This window comes from Ailuropoda melanoleuca, chromosome 7 (assembly GCF_002007445.2).
Source record: "Ailuropoda melanoleuca isolate Jingjing chromosome 7, ASM200744v2, whole genome shotgun sequence".
NCBI classification, from domain to species: Eukaryota; Metazoa; Chordata; class Mammalia; order Carnivora; family Ursidae; genus Ailuropoda; species Ailuropoda melanoleuca.
This window is the reverse complement of record NC_048224.1, coordinates 124,521,263-124,542,211: the sequence shown is the minus strand read 5'-3', so window position 1 is coordinate 124,542,211 and position 20,949 is coordinate 124,521,263. Positions and strand designations below refer to the sequence as shown.

Here is a 20,949-nt window from a genome sequence, read left to right as displayed (position 1 = left end):
ACAACTGATTATAGATAGTTCTGTGCTCATACCAACTGATACTCATCAATGAGGAAGTGCTTTTTTTTTTTTTTTTTTTTTAAAGCTAAGGGAAAAAATGGAAAGCTGCTCACGTGAATGCCCCCCTGCACCTGAAAGGTGACTCAGCAAGATCCCCTCCTAGGATAAAAAGATAAGTCATACAAGTGTGCGGCAGACCTTCCAGAACAGAACTTGTAATGGCGACTTTTAAATTTACATATTTTCTTAATTTCCTTTTTTTTTTTTTTAAAGACCAAGCTCTTCAAAAGCTCAGCTCACCAGGATCATATTTTGATTTTTAAAAATAAGCCTGGCTGAAAGCTTCCTTGAAAAAAAAAAAAAATCTCGACTTCTCTCCCATCCCAGTCTAATGCAGTGAAATGCACTATGAGGAGAAGAATCCATCACCCCCATGTCAGATCTAATCTTAACAAAAATCAATGTCCTGTCAAACCAATTGACATAATACCCCAAAGTACATTAAAACAATTTAAAACACATCTGGAGAGAGAGAGACATAGACAGAGAGATGGAGAGAGAGATGGAGAGAGGTTTCTTTAGCAAGACAAATGAGATGAGATCAAGGATTCTAAATCCAAAGATATTAAAAGTCATTGTATGAGAAAACAAATATCTGGCTCCATCCTTCCGAATGGCTTTACACATTTAAAAAAAATCAAGTCCCCATAAAACTACCTTACACGAAATATTTTTATTGAAAGGAATATAGGTAGGGGAAGAAAGGGATAAAGAAAGGGGGGGTAATCAGAAGGGGGAATGAAACATGAGAGACTATGGACTATGAGAAACAAACTGAGGGCCTCAGAGGGGAGGGGGTGGGGGAATGGGATAGGCTGGTGATGGGTATTAAGGAGGGCACGTATTGCACGGCACACTGGGTGTTATAGGCAACTAATGAATCATCGAACTTTACATCGGAAACCGGGGATGTACTGTATGGTGACTAACATAATATAATAAAAAATCATTAAAAAAAAAAAAGAAAGGAATATACGGGGTGTGTCATGAATGCTGCCCTAGAATTATTTCACCGCGGGTTTGGAGTACAGCTTAATAAACGCACGAGTATCATTTTCCAAAGACAGGTAAAAGTCAACAGCACCAGATCACTCTCCCCGCTTTCTGTAACAAACGATAAGGTGTCTCAATTTGCCTCCATCTGAAGTGATACATTACCTTTCCTCAAACACGGAGCCCCTTCAGGGGCTCCTGAATGCCACTGGATTTGTAATCTGTCAATCAAGGGGAACAACTAAGCACTCCCTAGTTTCATTCAAGGGAACAACATTCACAGCATCACCCCTAAGTAAGGAATTATGTTCATACACATTGACACATAAAGTTGAACACAGAGGAAGAGGCAGAGGAAGAAGGTACAGATGTGGAGACACGAGGCAGAAAAGATGAAGTCCCGCTGACTTCCATGGAAACTGTCACATCACCTCAAGCACTGAAAACACTACTGGGTGGACCTGCCTTTCAGAACTCAGAGGGCTGATTTGAAAGAAATGGGTGCTGCTGTAATAGTTTAAAGCAGCAATGAAGCAGAACATTTTACCTACTACAGAGAACAGAAAAAAGGAAAATCAAAACTTCAGTAAGCCTTTTCTAAACCGGCTCCGCTGTGCATTGATTGGAGAGGATGAGGGAAAAGATGGCGGGTCTCCTGCCCCAGGACAACTTTGTGTGACCCAACAGTACAAGAAAGGGTCACCCCAAGTGGCAAGTCTGGTTTACCATGCGCCACAGGAAGTACATTCCTTTCTTAGAGCACTAAAGGCTACACAACCACCTAAGAATATTAACTTTATCACTATCATGATTAATTCAGTTTACAAAAATCAGATCGCTTTTGAACAGCTTTTTTCTGAAGTTCAAATGAGAAAATTCAATGCTGAAATCCTAGTAATAATTACTTTCACTCTTTGTGCTTTCTCCTACAAAATGTTTATTTAACAAATAGAAAATAGAAAGGAACTTGATGGCTTATAATCAGGAAATCAATAGAGGATTTAAACCTTATGCAGAATGCACTGTCACCACAATGTAAAGTGTGACTAGATTCTTGGAGGAGCAAACTCTGAAATAAAGGAGTCCATGTCAGTAGCACTTAAAACAAGTCTGTCTTCTTGAAAGTGTTGATATATTTCAAATAATTTTAAATGACATTTAATTATTTTAAAGAAAATCCCCAGATGAAAAATTAAGACAAGCTACGATGTGACAAAACCTGAATTAGAATCACTCTAATCATGAAAAATTAAGCTAAATCATTCAGAATAAATCTCATAGGCAAACCACAAATTCAAAACAGTTCTTTGTTAACTCGGGCTGTTCTAAGATATTACTACAAAAACTGTCAAGAACGCTCATGCTTTTTCTAAAAATAGACCAAGTTATATAAATGTTTACAAAGGAAAGAAAAGCTCCTGCTTAAAAAAAAAATGCTTTTCATGGAAGACCGAGATTCTCAGAAAGGCACCCCCAGAACAGAGTGAAGCTGTCCCACCTACCGTCAAACTTCTTGTGCCTGGACACGAACGTGGTGCGTACAAAATGGCTCGTCTCTTCCACGAGGTTTTCAAACTCGAGTTTACTTTGCTGGCTTAATTTGTCTTCCATTTCTGTGGTGCAGCATGTATATTCTTGAGGGCAGATTCGTAAGTGTTCCCCTGCAATGAGAAGGTAAACGTCAGGACGGGATGATAAGAACTTCAGGGGATTTGCTTCTCCAACATTCCCCTTAAATCCTGGGGCACCTGGTCCAGCAACCCTTCGGGCCAGCCCCGTGAACATAGCGGAGCCTCAGAGGACTTAACAGCCCAAGCACTCGGGACTTCAGCTGAATCTGATGTTGTGTTCTGAACATTTGTGTCCCTCCAAATTCATATGCTGAAATCTTAATACACAAGGTGATGGTATTAGGATCTGGGGCCTTTGGGAGGCAATGAGGTCATGAATGGAATTAGTGCTCTTATAAAAAGACCCCAAAGAGCTAGCTTGTTCCTTGGACACATGAGGAGGCAGCCAGAAGATGGTGTCTGGGAACCAGGGAGCGGGCGCTCACCACACGTGGAATCTGCCCATGCCATGATCTTGGACTTCCCAGTCCCCCCAAAGTAGGAGAAATAAAAGTCTTTTGTTTACAAGCCACCCAGTTTGTATTATTTCTGTTACAGAAGCCCAAACAGACTAAGACACCTGATATTTAGTTCCTGTCCCTGCCATGTAAGGGAAAGTATATTGAAGACCTCAGAAGACCATGACAATGTCCCTGCTTTTATTTGAAATGTGCCCAAGTGGCATCAGGTGACAAGAGATGTAATACAGTTATACGTGTGCTTGTCTTTGGACGCCTCCAGAAACGCAGAAGACGCTCAGTCCTATCCCCAAAGCCTGCATGACAGCAAGGGCAAGACAAGATGGAGATCATTGCTTTTGTTCTGTTTCTGCCTGTCCGTCTGTCAGAACGCATCGGCTTTGCTCTCGGGGAAAGTGAGTGTGTTTTCAATGGCGGGTCTCATGTGCCACACTTTCCCTTAGTTGACAATTCTTGTCAGAGAGAAAATGTATTCCTGCAAGGAGGAAGACACTGAGGGGCTTAATTAGTGCTTATGTTCTATGGAAATGTAAAATAAACGGTAATGAAAGTCATGTATTTAATTCAACATCTTTATCTCTGGTAGACGAGGCCACTTCCTTTGGCAATATTGCTTTCTTCGGTGCTATTTGCAAGGAGGAACCAAACCTCTTCTTCATCTAATTAAAATAGACTGTTAATGCATAAAATGTGAATTTCCAATGGAGGCAGCTTTGTTAGTGTCAAAATGTTTGGCAGAGCCTGTGGAGGGAAGAAGAAAAATCCACCCAACATCTTGGTAAGTGAGAACAACAAATTGCCCCTGGGATCAAAGTCACTGTAGGGCACTGAAAACCAAATGCACAAGGTACTTGATGCAGTGATTAAAATTCATTTATATTGCTTAGCGGTACTTATATAAAATTATGTCCTGTGACCGGTGTGAAGTACAGGGTGTTTCATGTGCATGCCGTCGGATGCTTTAGTGCCTACTAAAAACAACCCCAGAATAAAAAAAAATGACCACAAATGTGTACTGCAGTTAGACCTTACATAATTCCTAGAAGGGAGGGAGAGCATGAAATATCATATGTATATATTTTTAAAAAGGAAATGAAAACATTTGTACTCCATTGTACTTGAGAGTGATAAATAACAAATTCAAGATAACAGTTTTCTTCCAGGAGAAATTAGGATTTGAGAGAATGCTCAAATACTTGTATCTGTAATCTCTGATCTCCTAAGTTGTTTGATGGATGCATGACGTTTATCATACTATCATCTTTGCTTTTTCTATACATTTAAAACATTTTATAATAAAAACTTGGAAATGTGTCACTAAGAGTAGTAGCCACTACAGCTGTGCTAGAGAGGAGAGCAGGGGGTAGGTATTAAGAAAGAAACACAGGATGCCCTTGACATTCAGAAGCCAGCCCGGCAACTCACAGCTAGGTCATGATAGTCTATTACACCTCAACAATCTCGCAGAATGCCAACCCCAGACCAAAGTACTCTGAGACCATGATAAATGAGACAAAGCAAAGCCACTTCAAAATTTTCTCTAAGCACACACAAAAACAAGGCCCTATGCCATCCAAAAAGTACTGAACGTTTCCTCTCTGAGGCAAAATGAGTGTACTTCCTTACCATTTACAGATCGATCTTCGGACTACTCTCCCTCCTTGTTGATCAGATTTACTGAGATACCTTTTTGTAGACTGACCTCTGCTTTCTGAAAGCATCCAAACGAGGCTGAAGCCCTACTTCTCTGAACCCTTCCCCAAGCCTACCCCACTGCACTCCAAGTCCTATAATTGATTCTTTCAAAGTCCCTCTCACTAAGAAACCCCATGGTTCAGGGACGCCTAGGTGGCTCAGTCATTAAGCGTCTGCCTTTGGCTCAGGGCGTGTGGGATTGAGCCCCGCATTGGGTTCCTCTGCTGGGAGCCTGCTTCTTCCTCTCCCACTCCCCCTGCTTGTGTTCCTTCTCTCACTGGCTGTCTCTCTCTCCTCTCTGTCAAATAAATAAATAAAATCTTAAAAAGAAAAAAAAAAAAAAAAGAAAGAAACCCCATGGTTCTCCATGGTGTATTCTTGCTTGAAGATAAGTGATATTTTATACAACTACAGGTGTGTTCCTAATAGGTTCGCATTTGAAGGTACTGACCATACCATAATGGGGAGGGATAGAACGATATGAATTTTGAGATTGTTCTCCAAGTCATTCTGATACTCCCATCTTGGTAAAAAGCACAGTTCAAGAGGTTAAGACACTGGTAAAGAATAAAAGTGGTTTTATCAGGGGTGCCTGGGTGGCACAGAGGTTAAGCGTCTGCCTTCGGCTCAGGGAGTGATCTCAGCGTTATGGGATCGAGCCCCACATCAGGCTCTTCCGCTATGAGCCTGCTTCTTCCTCTCCCACTCCCCCTGCTTGTGTTCCCTCTCTCTCTGGCTGTCTCTCTCTCTGTCAAATAAATAAATAAAATCTTTAAAAAAAAAAGTGGTTTTATCAAAAGTAATGGCCTACAAATCTCTAATTTACTTTTTGTAAAATATAAATCTAACTGATAAGGACAAAACTCGGTATCCAAATTGAATGGATATTTAGCAATAACAATTCTGCATAATGTTCCTTTCTCTGACCTGTTATAAACCATTTCCAAAAATCTCCCTACTCTATTTCCCACCCTATTGTGTGCAAATGGAATGTTCATTTCTCAAGATTTAGTACATCGGGGCTGCATTCTTCTTCTGAGTCATTACAAATGAGTTTTCAGCAAAATGCCCTGGACTTTTGGCAACAAGCTGATCAAAAGAGAATAAACATTCTATGACCTGAGGGAAATAGCTGCATTTGGGATATTTGTGGAAGAAATGCCATGGATCTACATTCATGAAATTAGATTGGAAACACTGTAATCTCCAATCATTCCAAGAAAATCAATATTTTATGTTGAGTGATAAATAAAAAAGGAAGCTACTTACTTCTTCACGGGACAATTTTTTTTTTTTTTAAGATTTTATTTATTTGAGAGAGTGTGTGTGCATAGGAGCAGGGGGAGGTGGGGCAGAGGCAGAGGGAGAAGCAGCCTCCCCGCTGATCAGGGAACTTGATGCAGGGCCCAAACCCTGGGATCATGACCTGAGCCGAAGGCAGACACTTAACCAACTGAGCCACCCAGGCGCCCCCACGGAACAACTTTAAACCAAACCTACTGTGTGTGTGTGTGTGTGGTGTGTGTGTGTGTGTGTGTAGGGTCATGAGGCACGTGTAAGTGGCTGCCATTCGAATTCAATGCAGTATTAGATATTTTACAGAACTGGAAGTGTCCTCAAGAAGTCAACACCCTCATGCAGCTCAGGCAGAGAGATAACTAGAGCCATGGAGAGACAGACATAGACAAGCATGGAGAAAACGCAGAGATGGAGAGATTACCGGAGTGTGTTAGAATCCTGCTGTAGGAGGAGTAAATCTTCCGTGCAAAGTACTCATTAGAGTGTCTAGGGAGAGCCCATGCTGATGTCCCCCAGCATACAGGATCCGGGGTTGTGACACGTGTGGTTGAATCTAGGCTGAGCCTTGTTTTCTTCCCACCATATGCTAGATAAGAAGGTTGTAGAAGAAGTGACCCAGTGAAGGACAGTTCCGTTCTCCCCCAAACTGAGGCCACTGATATTGTTAAAACAAGCCGGTAACTTCGAAATGCCAGAAAGACTTAGGACAACTGCACGATTTGTTCTGACTAGGTTTGTTGATGTATTTCGTTTTTGGCCTTAGTACAGGGGCTTGTAAACCATGGCCTCTGGGCCAAATCTGGCCCACCATCTGTATTTGCCAGCCTGGAGAACAAAATGGTTGGAGAAAAAAAAAAAATCAAAAGAATAATATTTTGTACTATATGAAAGTTTCATGAAATTCAAATTCAATTGTCCATGAATCAAGTTTTATCAAAAGACCATCCCACCTCTTCTTTTATGCATTGCCTGTGGCTGCTTTAGTATGCAAACACCAGAGCAGTCATGACAGAGACCACAGGGAACTTCAACTGGAATATTTACATTCTGAAATCATATATGGCATCTGCTCTGCCATATAAAGAATTAGCTCTAGCCCTTCCTGTTCCAATTTGCCCAAATCAAGAATATGAAACTTTTCTCAGCTTACATCGTGTTTCCTAACACTTACGAGTATTTGATATAATAATGAGATTCTTCCAAAGTGGTAACTTAAGAAGGAGAAGAAAATGTCGTCCTTTATGAGCTTCCAGACACTCTCTCAAATTCCCTTAGGTCCTCTATGTTATTTATTACATAATTAGATACAGCATTTAGCTCAATGGGAATACCCCTAGATACCTCCAAGATCGCTAATATGAGACATACTAAATAGTTCATTCTTGGAGATGAGGATAAGAGACCATAAATGCAGGCAGTGTGGGATGAAAACAACGATGACTGCACCTTCACTCATCAAACATTTATTGAAACCCATGTGCAACTCATGATGGAAGGTTCATGTCCATCAAGATCAGACGCAGGGTCAGGCCATTAGCTTACACAGGTGCATGCTTTCTTAGGGTACCTGCTGTTCATGTGGGGGAATTCCCAGGTCACTGCATTTTTTTTAGAACTCTTCACTAGCTCTACCATCAGTAAGGGAAATTACAGAGTGGGACAAGGGAGTTCCACCAGGAAGTGAGAGACGGAGCAAAGGCTCAGGGACATACGGTCAGACTATAAATTGTCATCTGTTTTCAGAGAAAGAAGAGATGGGCTATTCCTCCCTTTACACGCCTCTTTTAACTGCGTGTCACTCTTTACGACATCTTTCCCCAAATGCCTGCCTAGATGTTTGTTTTCACTCCAAGACACAGAGGTGACAGGAGAAATGTGATTCTGCCAGATCGCGCTCCCTTCAGGGACAGCCCTGGGTCTGAAAACCGCCAGGAATAGACTTGGTGAGTGGCAAGAGCAGGAGACAGGAGGACCTCGTTAACCACAGAAGCCAGCCTCTGTGGGTCTGCCAAAGCAGACTCTCTGACCTCGGAGGTGACACTGGGGGACCTCAGAACGCACATCCCAAACAAACAACCGAGATGAAGTGCCCCAAATGCGTCACATGTCACAGACCATAGCCAGCCAAACGCTTGGCTTTTAGAGAGCTTTGGAATGTGGAGGGAAATTACTAACCTTCTATTTCCTAAAAGGTAGGTAGGTAGGAAATCAAAAACTAAAAAGAGCAAATAAGATGGCAAGGTCTCCCACAACAGAGCACTTTAATTTCTGAACCTTCAAATTCCATTTGGTGTCAGTGCACTATTGGTTTTAGACTTGGCCCTCTTCAGCGTGTACAGTCTATGCCAGAGTGCTGTCATCCTTGAACTCTTAAAATCCCCACCGCCAATTAGCCATGCCTGGTACCAAGTTAAATCTCTTCACCTTTTGATACGTTGCCTCAAATAACCATTCCGTTTGCTCACCTGGTGCCTAGCAAGTTGACTGGAGCAAATAATCTACGGAAACAGGCTTAGGGAAGTAAAATATTCTAGAAGGAGTGAACTTCTAACTAGAGTTTCAGATGGATAAAATAATTTAAATTGGAGTTAATAGCCCTGGACTATTTTCAGTCTCATAAGCTCCTCTACAAGGTAATCACGAGGGGTGGAAAACAGGAAAGCAGTAGTTTTAAATGTGCGTTCTAGTTCATTTCTCTGAGTTCACATTCCCAAAACCTCCCAAAAAGCACTTCTTCAACATTTTTCAGTGTGAAGCGTTACCATAAATGATCCTTTCACGTGTTTAAGGGCCGCTCCTCTCTAGCAGAGTTGTCAGGACCATAGTCAGAATGCTCAAACTTTCACACACGTTTTTAAAAATTCAACTGATGTTCAACTTCAGTGGATCTTATCACTCAAATAACCTGTATTAGTGTCTTCTTTGATGTTGTCAATTTCCCGATAAAGACTTTAAATACTAATTCTCTTAGTTATAAAACGTTCACTCAGTATTTTGCAAAAGTAATTCTTTTGAAGGGAACCAATAAGTTAATTGCATAAATCTGTCCCAACAATTGCACAGAGACGATTTCAAACATGCCGCTCTAGACGGTAGAGACCCCAGTTCCACACTGCCAATGTTTCTGGTCTTTACCATTACCTTGTCTTTTTTTCTTTCAGAGAGGTTGATGGCGAGGGCTGGGGACTGGCAGAGAAGGGGAGGTCGGAATTAACAAGGGGTGAGATGTAGGGGAGATGTGCCTGGCCAGTGTTGGAAGGCAGGACAGTGCCAGAGAACAGGAGGCAGCCGGAGAGAGAAAAGTGATCTTTTCCCTTCCTCCCATCATACCTTGGCTCTAATTATTAAACTTGTAAATACTCTGATCATTTTTAAGTTTTCTTAAACATAAGGTTTCTCCTTGTCTTCAAATGAATACATCTAATTTATTATTGAATCATACATGTAAAACTTTGAGACATTTAACAAAAACACTGCTTTAACACAAATGATTATTAGTAACTTGTATGTGTAGACACACACACACACACACACACACACATACATAGAGCGTATTTCTTCCCAGTACTTAAAAAACAAAATAAAGAATAGAAAGATCTCAGAAGAAAATCTGAATTGCTTCAACTTTTCTTCTATACAGCAAACTGCCCAGCAAAAACTGTGGTTAAGCATCACAGGGTCAATAGCAAATCATAACAATGTGACTCCATGATCCAAAATATGCTACAAACCAGCAATTCAACTTACTTTTTTTTAAAGATTTTATTTATTTATTCGACATAGATACAGACAGCCAGCGAGAGAGGGAACACAAGCAGGGGGAGTGGGAGAGGAAGAAGCAGGCTCCCAGCGGAGGAGCCTGATGCAGGGCTCGATCCCGTAACGCCGGGATCACGCCCTGAGCCGAAGGCAGACGCTTAACCGCTATGCCACCCAGGCACCCCCAGCAATTCAACTTATTAAAACATTTTTGTAGAAGATGAATGTGAGCCAAAGTAAAATATAATCTTTTTTTTTTGATTTTTTTTATTATATTATGTTAATCACCATACAGTACATCCTCGGATTCCGATGTAAAGTTTGATGCTTCANATGCGACCCAGGCGCCCCCAGCAATTCAACTTATTAAAACATTTTTGTAGAAAATGAATGTGAGCCAAAGTAAAATATAATCTTAAGGGCAATTGATGAATCATAGTAAGGCAACTGACTATTCTATACCCATAAGAGGAGAGGTTTATGACACGAAAANAAAGTAAAATATAATCTTAAAGGCAATTGATGAATCATAGTAAGGCAACTGACTATTCTATACCCATAAGAGGAGAGGTTTATGACACGAAAAGATTTTTGTCCTTAGTTACGGCAAAAGAAAGAGGATTAGTTATATTGATTTCTTTGTGGAGTTCTGAAGCCTCTTCTCATCCTATTCTGTGTCTTGCTTATTAAAGTATTTAAAGAATCCAAAAACATTAGAAATAGAAATAACCCAAAGGCCACATACCCCACCCCAGAGGTGTATTCAAATTGGACTGGGGGAAGATGGACCATGGGGAATTACTGGGCATTCTTTTCCAAGAGATCTACCTATAACCTATTCCGACAAACTCAGCAACTTCCCATGAAGACCTTTCCTTTCCTACTTCTTTGAGAATAAGACTCACCCAGTTTGTATTTCAATATAAAATTTTTAGATAGTTAGTAGTCAAATGATAAAAAAAATCTCTTCAACATTCAAAATGTTAATTTGTTGGTCTCAAGACACTTCTTCCAGAATTAAGAACAGTAAAGAAATATTGCTGTCATTATTTCTGTATTTCAGACTCAAACTAACAGCTATATAAGCACAGAAAACTTCAGTTATACTCTCTAGGTACCTGAGAAACAGGATAAGCAAAATGCCAAGGCAGAGAAGAATCCCCAGTTCCACGTCACCCATCCCATTACAATGTACACTTCTGTCTGCCTGACACTCTTTGAGTGCCCCCTGTATGTCAGGCACTGGGAAGTATTTTTATTGTCTTCATTTTCCAAACTAGGAAGTGAAATTATAGACAGGTTAAGTAGCTTAATCTTTAAGCTAGAAAAGATCTGTCTCCAAAGCTCATCCTTATAACCACCTAACTTGTGACAAGATTCACTGGACCACAGAAGTAAACTTAGAGACATCACAGAACATCTCAAATTTTCAGAGAAACTTGACATGAGTACGAAACCACACGAACTAACTGTTGGAATCAGTTTAAGTTTCAACATCAGATTTTACTACCTTCTTGCAATGACACCATATCTTTGTGAAGCTGGGGTTTTTTGTTAATTTTCCTTAATTTCCTTAATGTTCACATGGGTAGCCTGTGAAAATCAGTATGGAACAGGAAATGAAAGTGGTGATGTCTAATTCGAGTGTAGGCTTTGAGAAGCTGTGTGCTGCCCATTAGTAAGTAGTTGTGACTAAAAATTAAAATTTCAAAATGTTCTATAATGTATATGTAATGTGTACAAATGGCTACTAGCTCTTCATGATATAAATTGTTAATTGTTCAGATTTAAAAAGAAATGGTTAGTATTTCTCCTTCTGGCCTAAGGATGTCATAGAAAAAAATATTTCTGAGGCACTGCAATAATTTTTGTGTCCAGTGGCTAGTGCCAGTAACATGGAGAAACACTTATCACTATGCTGCTATGAAGGTATTTTGTAGATGTGGTTAAGATGTATGACTTGAAGAAAAAAAAAATATAATACTCTCAATAATGTGGGTGGGCCTTACCCAATCAGTTGAAAGCACTTGTGAGCAAAAACTGAGGTTTCTTTGAGAAGAAGAAATTCTGCCTTAAGACTACAGCAACACTCTTGAGTCTCAGCCTGCCAGCCCATTCCGCTGCATGAGTCAATTCCTTAAAAAATACGCACGCGTGTGTCCGTGTATGTGTGTCTTATTGGTTGCACGTCTCTGAAGAACTGTGACACAAAGGCCTCCATGAACAGAGAACGTATGGGAACCTCTGTACTAGCTCCCAGGACATCTACAACAGCACTGATCACAATCGCCATGCTTCTCTGTTTTACCCAAAGTTTAGCACCATTGCTTACTCTTTTTAGGCCCCTCTCAGAGCCTATCAATCCCAGTATCTGCGATATTACAGATGGAGTCAGTGTTATGTTGGTAAATGGTTTAACAACTGGTTCTCCAGGTTTGAGAAGGAGCCATGATTTATAGAGTTTGTCAATTATCAGGGTATAAATTCTCCCACCATGGCTGATTTCTCACTATCAAAATGATGTTCCTTAATGTTGAGCTCTGAAAGGCCATGCAGCATGATAGAAACCCTCAATAAAGAAGGTCTGGAGGGAACATACCTCCACATAATAAAGGCCTTATATGAAAAACCCACAGCTAGCATCATATTCATCATACACTACACACATACACACACACACACACACACACACACACACACACACACAGGAATATTAGCCATCAAAAAAGAATGAAATCTTGCCATTTAACATGTATGGAGGAGTTAGACAGTTTTATGCTAACCGAAATAAGTCAGTCAGAGAAAGACAAATATCAAATGATTTCACTCATATGTGGAATTTAAGAAACAAAACAAATGAGCAAAGGGAAAAAAAGAGAGAGACAAACCAAGAAGCAGACTCTTAACTGATACCAGTGAGGAGGTGGGGGGAGGGGTGACGGGTGAAACGGGTGATGGGGATTAAAGAGCACACTTACGATGAGCACTGAGTAATGTAGAGAATGGCTGAACCACTGTATTGTACACCTGAAATGAATGTAACACAGTACGTTAATTCTACTGGAATCAGAAACTGAATTAAAAAAAGAAAAGTCATGGAGCAGCACACCATTGTATAACATTTCCTCTGTAGAGCTACAAAAGATGCCAGGAGTATATCTAATCATGAGATAATTAGAAAGTGATGAGTTTTAAGTATTTATTACCTTGGTTTTCGATATAATTTATTTAATTGTAAATTATACAATTTAAATTTTATTAATGGCTGTGCTAAGGGATACCTGGGTGGCTCAGTTAGTTGTGTGTCTGACTCTTGATCTCAGCTCAGGTCTTGATCTTAGGGTCCTAAGTTCAAGCCCCATGTTAGGCTCCACGCCTAGCATGAAGACTACAAATAAATAAATGAATAATAAATAAATAAATGCTGCGCTTACGCACAGGCTCACAAAATTCTTGAAAATTGCAATAATCCATTCTTACAAGCTGCAATGCGCTAATGAACCACTACCTGAAGCTAAATGTACTGTATATTGTTAATTGGCTGCTTCTTTCAATTAGTTGGGTTCCCGAATTCAATTAAAAAGCCCCTAGACCAACCGAATCTGCCATTTCCACTACCTACCTTTAGATCTATGAGTCTATTTGCCTCAAAGGAAAATTGGTTCTTCAGTCATTTCTGACTGCCAAAGTACAGTGAAGAATTCCCGTGAGAGAGATGAAGAGGAGTGCAATAGAGTAGTTATTTTAAGGATGGCAGACAGTGTGGACCATGGCTAAACTGTGTGTTTAAAGGAAAAGTCACCACTAGTGACCAGCAAGGTTATCATCCAGCAAGGTGACCCAAGGTGATTGACCCGTGTTTTGCGACTTTCAGTCGCAGACCATTGCCACTATTCCAGGACTCATGGAGAGAGTTGAGGGGGAAGCTGTTCCCCTATGCTACTGTTTTAAGAGACCTAAGGTTCATTATACCATAGCCACCTGCTCAGAGCCACTGCTATTATACTCACACCCAGTAATTACGAACCCTGGCTTATTTACCTTTCAAGAGTTCATTGCCTTTAGCATAGCTATTTGCACACAGGAGGCTCTAAAACGAATGCTTATCGGATGCATCTGACTCTTTATGCTCCTTCCGATCATTCATTCATCTATTCCCTTCTTTCATCACCACTCAGCAACACACAGGCAGCAGGGGTGCTTGGTGTTAAGGGACAAGAAGCTCAGAATCCAGCATGGGGAGGTGCACAGAGGAACTAAGGGCCATCTGATAGAAAAGCACGTCATCCTCACCACCTGCACAACTCCCAGACTCTCATGCCTCTTACAGGAACAGTGGTAACTGTAGGCACTCTTTGATGGTAGCTTGCCCACTTGATTTCTAGACAAGAGTAGTATTGCCCATCTACCCAAGTTTGAATAACAAGCAGGAACATCCAAGTAGAGGTTTCACCTGTTTCGTTCACTTCACCCCAGCTCAAGTATCTTTCAAACTGGAGGACCTAAAATCGTTTAGCAGGTGTTCACAAAGCATTTATGTTTCAATTTTAGAGAGTATTTCAGAGCTCATCATGTGAATTAAGGATAAGTGTTTCTTGTGAAAGTTTTGCTACCACTGTGTATATTATATATGCATTAGGTTGTGATAAACAATGTTATTTCTTATAGCAGTTTGTGGGCAAAAATTTGGAAGCCAAAGTTTGAAATTGTGTGTAAGCAAGGACAGAAAGGGCAAACAGCCCACTTACTAATAATGCATACTTGTGAAACCATAAATAGCCAACACTCCTTTAGAAAGGCTGGACTGATTTTATGCATGTTTTCTTCTTCAGTAATGTCATGATGTCTTGCCTGGAAGAATTCTTAGCGATGTCTAATTTTTACCATGCTTCCTAAAAATTTTTACACAGGTTTATTTTCCACTTGTGTTTCATAAACATGCTGTAGTGGGACCCATAAGAGTGTCTACTTGCTAACCTAGAATAGGCAGATATAAGGAACATTCACAAAGATGTTGCAAGCTTCATGCCTGCTCAAAATTCATTTGCCATTTGTCTTAGAAATTGCCAAAAACTTCATATTCAACTGTTCAAAAATGTCTATAAGCCTACAGCCTGCATGGCATCTTTATGGGCAGGCTTGGTCAGATCCAGTTAAGCTGCTCTGACACTGTTTGCCAAATCCAGGGAAACAGTAACTCACCAGGTCTCCGTGACCTTCTGCAAGTCAACTGACCAGAGATTGCTGACTTACATCTTTCTCTATCTTTGACCCATATTGCATAAATCAAACCAACTGCTTCCGATAAGTTCAACCACAGATGATTATCAATTTCAAGTTTATTGCCGTTGCAATGCAATACCCCTCTTTGCTTACTCAAAGTTAACCATTCTTACACTTGAATCTGGTAATCCTGTGGTGAGATACAACAAACCAATTTACAAAGTGCTTATTTTTGACCCTGATAACAGCAGATCAGCATTCTTACTAAATTATACGACAGCTCACTTGCAAATTTAGGATTTACTGTTCAAAGCCCAACGGCTGTAAACTAGTGCGGAACAATCCAGTTAAGGGGCCGAGGCCAGGTGAGAGTGATTAAGAACCTAATCAAATTGAACTGCATGTAAGCCTTTATGAAAAATTATTTTTCTTCCCCATAAAATATTGCAATTTTAGTAGGCATCCGTAAAACCATGATTGCAACACTGATCATATCATACAGAGTAAAGTAATAAAAGGCAAGGTGGCTAGAAATGTTTCAAGATCTATGGTATAGTCTATAAGTGTATATTTCCTTAATTGTCTGCCTCCATGACAATGAAACTCCATAATATCCAACCTTTTACAACTCACAGAACCATTAATTTATAATAATTACTCTAATTCCCACTTATCATTTAAGATGGATGCCCACAGGTAAATATCACTCAGTCTCTATTTCACAGATGAGTGATAGGAGGTCCACAGAAGGGAGATGGTCCTTTTCCCCTGGAAACTCATTTGCAATTAATAAAGGGCAAGAGTTCTCTTTCTACAATTTGCGTATGGGGACCCAGATTTTTAAATGATACTACATCAAATGCCATAATAAATTCTAGCATCCTTTCCAACCTGGGCTCTAAAATGTCAGTGTGCGGGTGACAACAGTATACTCAAGCATTACCATTCAAAAATTCAGGATTAAAGCTCAGCCATCTCGTTTTAAACCAAGAGGACTATAGAACCTCAGAAGAGACTGGAACAAAAAGTCTCCTGAAATTAAAGCACATATCCCTACATCCTTAAAAGAGAAACGAAAGGCCACTTTGAATTTTAAAGAACACACTGCATAAATATGATCGAAAAATGTTTTGACATGGAACATAATGTTTGAAAAGAATGCCTTTTTTTAAAACTTAAATCTCAATAGGAATACAAAATCAATACTTAAGGGACACTAGGAATAATCACAGCATTTTCTTCTTCATAATCTCTCTTCGGGATATATTTCTAGATGGCTTCAAAGAAGACAGAATCAATGGTCACCTATATCCTATAATGCAGATGAGAGTCATGAGTAGCTTTGCTTTCACTAAGCACTTAAAATCCCTACATCCAAAGTAAGTGCCAAAGTCAATATCATTTAACCCAAGGAAATACCTGACTTATCAGATTGGCTCTTTCAGAAGAAGACATTAGTGGAAAGTCTCTCAAGCCAGGCCCTGGTTCTGTTGAAAAGACTAGAGGGTGATGTTGTTCCACTTTCGGGGTGCAGATGCTGCTTCAGAAAGTTCACTTTAGCCTATGTCGATGCATCGCCTCACAGTTGTCATTATGAGCTACACACTCGGTGGTGAAACTCCCTAAATTCCACGAATTAGGGGAAGACAAAATATACATAAAGATACGTGTAGACAATTGATAGAACACAAAGAAGCTAAAGGTCCAACTTAGCCCAATTTATAATACATGATCTGATTTCCTGAGTTTGTCTTTAGGACTTCTGCATAGTTCCTTGAGTAATAAGTATTTGGGGTTCACACTCTTCATCCTTGAAAAGTCCCCTGAATTTAAGTAACTTCTCCAAGAAATTTGCACTGATCAACTTAGTTGAGGTTAATCTACCTGTTCCACATAACCGCATTCCTTTTGATCTGTGTATTTATTACGGTGTTCATTCCCATGTATTCGAATTGAAGTTATTTATGGAGAAGTCTATATTTCCATTCATCTTTTGCTACTCTCCTTGAGACGTGTGCCAAGCAGAACTATTGGCAGCCCAAATTTATTAAGCTCAATTAGACTCTCAACCTTGCCAATGCTATTCTCTCTACACGGACAGCTATGAGAGCTTCTCCTTGGCCCCTCTACTCTTCCCCTCCTTCTCTCTTCTCATCCTTCAGTCTCAGCTTCAATACCACTTCTGGGCCTTCACAGATCCTCAAGTATAGGTAAGGCGCCACTCCACTCGCTGCTGTCCCATTAGTTCTACACACGGCCTTTTTCTACACGTGTCACTACACTGCAATGACCAGCCTATCCATCCATGTCCCTCACAGGAGCACAGCCTGACTGAGGGCCAGGACTGAGATTTGTTCATCAATTGCACCCCCACTGTCTAGCTTAGTTCCTGGCCCATAATGATGTTCTATATATTCTGGTCCAGCCAATAAAGGAAATAAAAATGAATTGATACCATAATGCAAGGAAGAGACTTTGCCCTCAGTAGAATACAAGGAGAATATTAGGTTTACTCAGAAACAGCTAATTTGAGAGAAAGACTGCTGAATCATGGCATACCCAGGAGAAGGCAGCAAAGCTGGTGAGGGGCCAGTAACTCTGACATACAAACACAAAGTCTGTAATGTTCTTCCAACCAAGTGGAACTCAAACCACCTTTTAAAAATAAGTAATCTGAGGGGCACCTGGGTGGCTCAGTCAGTTGAGAGCTTGCCTTTGGCTCAGGTCATGATCCCGGGGTCCTGGGATTGAGCCCCATGTCTGGAGCCCTGCTCAACGGGCAGCCTTCTTCTCCATCTCCCTCTGCCTGCCGCTCCCCCTGCTTGTGCTCTCTCTCTCTCTGTCAAATAAATAAAATCTTTTAAAAAAATAAGTAATTTGAAATCCCAATTACATTCCCTTAAAGAAATCTACTGGTAGCCTAACTACCCATACACATGTGTTTTTAAAAGCATAGAAAACCCAACCATAATGGAAAAAAGACATGTCAAAAGTATGCTATCACAAATAATATGCATGGTGAGAATACATAAATGCTGGGACAATGGCTAAACTTGGGGCAAAACAAGTAGTCAGGTATCTGACCTGTATGCACTATCGCCATGAGCACGACCACCATACACACTAACAGAAGTGTGTTGAATTCGCACATCGATATCATAAATGGCATTGCTCCCAATGATGAGACTTTTCTGAAAAAATTACCGACTCTTGGTAAAAATCTTCAAATGAAGATTAAACACAAATTTTTCTTGATTTACATAATAGTCATATTTCCAGAAAATTTAGAACATATATATACATATATATCGCACGATGATATTTTATGTGTATAATAAAATGGAGCTAGGTTCTAGGCTCACCTCCTTGTAAAGAGAGTTTTTACCTATCAACAAATCAGAGAGAATGTTTACAGTCGTGCAGGATGCTAGATAAGTCTTCATTTTGCGTGCAGGTCTCACTCATGGCAGGATATCCTGCTTCCTTGGTAAGCACCTAGAATGTTCTTTCAGAAGGGATATCTTGCCCTGAAAGAGAGTTAGACTAAACGAACTTAATAACCTTTTAAACTCTAGGCTCCTACAATGTGATAGGGTCTCTATCTAAACATAAGACAGTTTATAGCAAATACATAAATGTCAGTGGAGTGAGAGCCACTGAGCTGAAACCATTGGTTGTTTACCCATTCATTGATTCAAAACACCTCTACTTTCATCCCATTTCTTTAGTCATGGATTGAGTGCCTCCTGTTACAAAGAGGTCCCTCTGGCACTCCCAAATAATTAACCACTTTGAAATTTTTTACAGAAAATCAGCCTTGTCCTGTCATTTGAAAATCCCATTGATTGACCTCAAGCTCAACCATCCTCCCAGGTGTACTTCTGTTATACTTTGAGGTAGGTGGAGAAAAAGAATACCTCTTGAACAGACCGAAAATTAGTTCAGTTTCCCCTTTAAAGTGCTCAGGAGAGTCCAATCCTTTAGACTGCATAACACTCCCAGATTTCTGGAGAAATTCCCAGAAATAAGAGAGGGAGTCAGAGGTGAGTGAACCTGTACAAACCTATTAGAAGAACATCTGACAGTTTTCCCAGACAAAGTCCTAGAAGCTATTCTATTTCGCTGACACTCAGGTTCATTTTCTTTTCCAAACGCACACTCCTAGACAATTGGTTTTTGATAGCGCCTTTTCTGAGAGGAATCTTTAGCTAACCTCTTGGGGGAGGGGGCATGCTCCTGACACTTTGCCCAATGCACTGTGGAGAGCAAATGCAATGGCGAGGATTTGCTCCATCACCTCCCTGTGCGAACGGCTGTAATTTACAAGTTTGGAAGCACGCGTCCTCTTGGGACTCACAGTAAATTCTCCTTTCTTCTTCCCGCAAATTAATTTTGCTTTTCATGACCGCTCTGCCATAGAAGAGAGACATTGTACATACAAGAAGTGGTGGAATCTAGCCAGACTTGAGCTTCCATAGGATTTGCCCCTCAACCAATCCTGCTGGGAGTCTACAGTTCCCCTGTGAGCCAACAACCTGATACAGATTTTCCTATTAAGAAGAATTGGGCCATTTACAACAAAAAATGACCTTTAATTGCTTACGCCTAGCTCCCCGGAAGAAAGTTTCTGCAGAATTACTGCCTCTTGCAGAATGATTGTAACTAAAATCACACCAGCACACGGTGAGGAACACACGCACATTCAGTGCCGACCTGGCGTAAAGGTCCCCTGTCACTTTGTCCTGTGGGGAAGAATTATAGACATGGCGCTTTGGTGCCTGCAAGGTTAAAATGGCCACTGCACCTCCATTTCATGGAAGCCCACATGTAGCTTCAAGCACAAAGGCTCCTCTTTCTCTCAAATAGCATTTGGTTGTAAAAGAAGTCTCAATGTTTAAAGACTGTAATCGTATTTGAATGACTTAAGTGACTTCCTTAACTAAAAGCTGTGTATGAACATACAACATGGATCTTATTCTTCATATTAAGGGGTAGACTGATGTAAACTTGTCCAAGGCTATGTCCTGAGGAAACGTTGACATTAGGAATGAGGGATTAATATAATAAAGGAAGAGGAGGAGGAGGAGGAGAGGGAGGAAGAGGAGAAGGAGGAAGGAGAGGGGGAAGGAAGAGGAGAAAGATGGAGAAAGAGGAGGAGGGGGAGGAAAAAGAGGGGAAGGAAGAGGAGAAGAAACTAAATACTGCAATAAAGGCAATGATACATAGTCTGCTTCACACCTGCGAACTCCTCTGATTTACTCGTTGAGCTACACTCCAAGGTAGGCTTAATGGTACCTATTTACACATATTTAGAGGTGATGCAACTTACTGCCAATGACCACCCCTTCTTGAAACTGCCTTCACGGAGCAAGCACGCTATTTTTTCTTCGATTGCATGCCTATTTTTGGTAATTTGTGGCTCAAGGGGCGGATGAAGTTTCTGGGACCTAGGCAGAGCAAGTCGAAGTTACCCATTAGTGCCGTCGTTACTTATTTTAGGCCCTCCTTGCCTGAAAGAGTTGGGTATTTTTATCTTTAATTTTTACTGGACGGAGAAAATGTGGGTCAAAGCTCATATAGCTTCTTTGCAGTAAGCCCAGAATCAAATGAAATTGGTTTGCACTCACAGGAGTGCCCTCATCTGTGACTTTTCTCTCTCTTCACCCAAGTCTAATAGAAGGGCCTCTCTCTCTAACTCTCATAGGTCCCCATGCTGTCCGGCTCAGGTTGACACAGGTTTATTCCAGACTCGGACCCACATGCATCCCTCCCTCCCCTGCTTAGTCCTTTAGCGCGCACCTAGTCTATGGGGATACGTGAACCCCTGTAGG

At 40.7% G+C, this 20,949-nt stretch overlaps 1 protein-coding gene across 1 annotated transcript in view; it reads right to left on the bottom strand.

The window, feature by feature from the left end:
• The window catches only part of GPC6 (glypican 6), a 1,108,844-nt gene that overhangs the window by 806,218 nt on the left and 281,677 nt on the right, over positions 1-20,949 (bottom strand). The window contains exon 2 of the mRNA XM_034665372.1: positions 2,556-2,714. Within this exon, the coding sequence (XP_034521263.1) occupies positions 2,556-2,714 (159 nt within the window). The remainder of the gene's footprint in view (positions 1-2,555; positions 2,715-20,949) is intronic.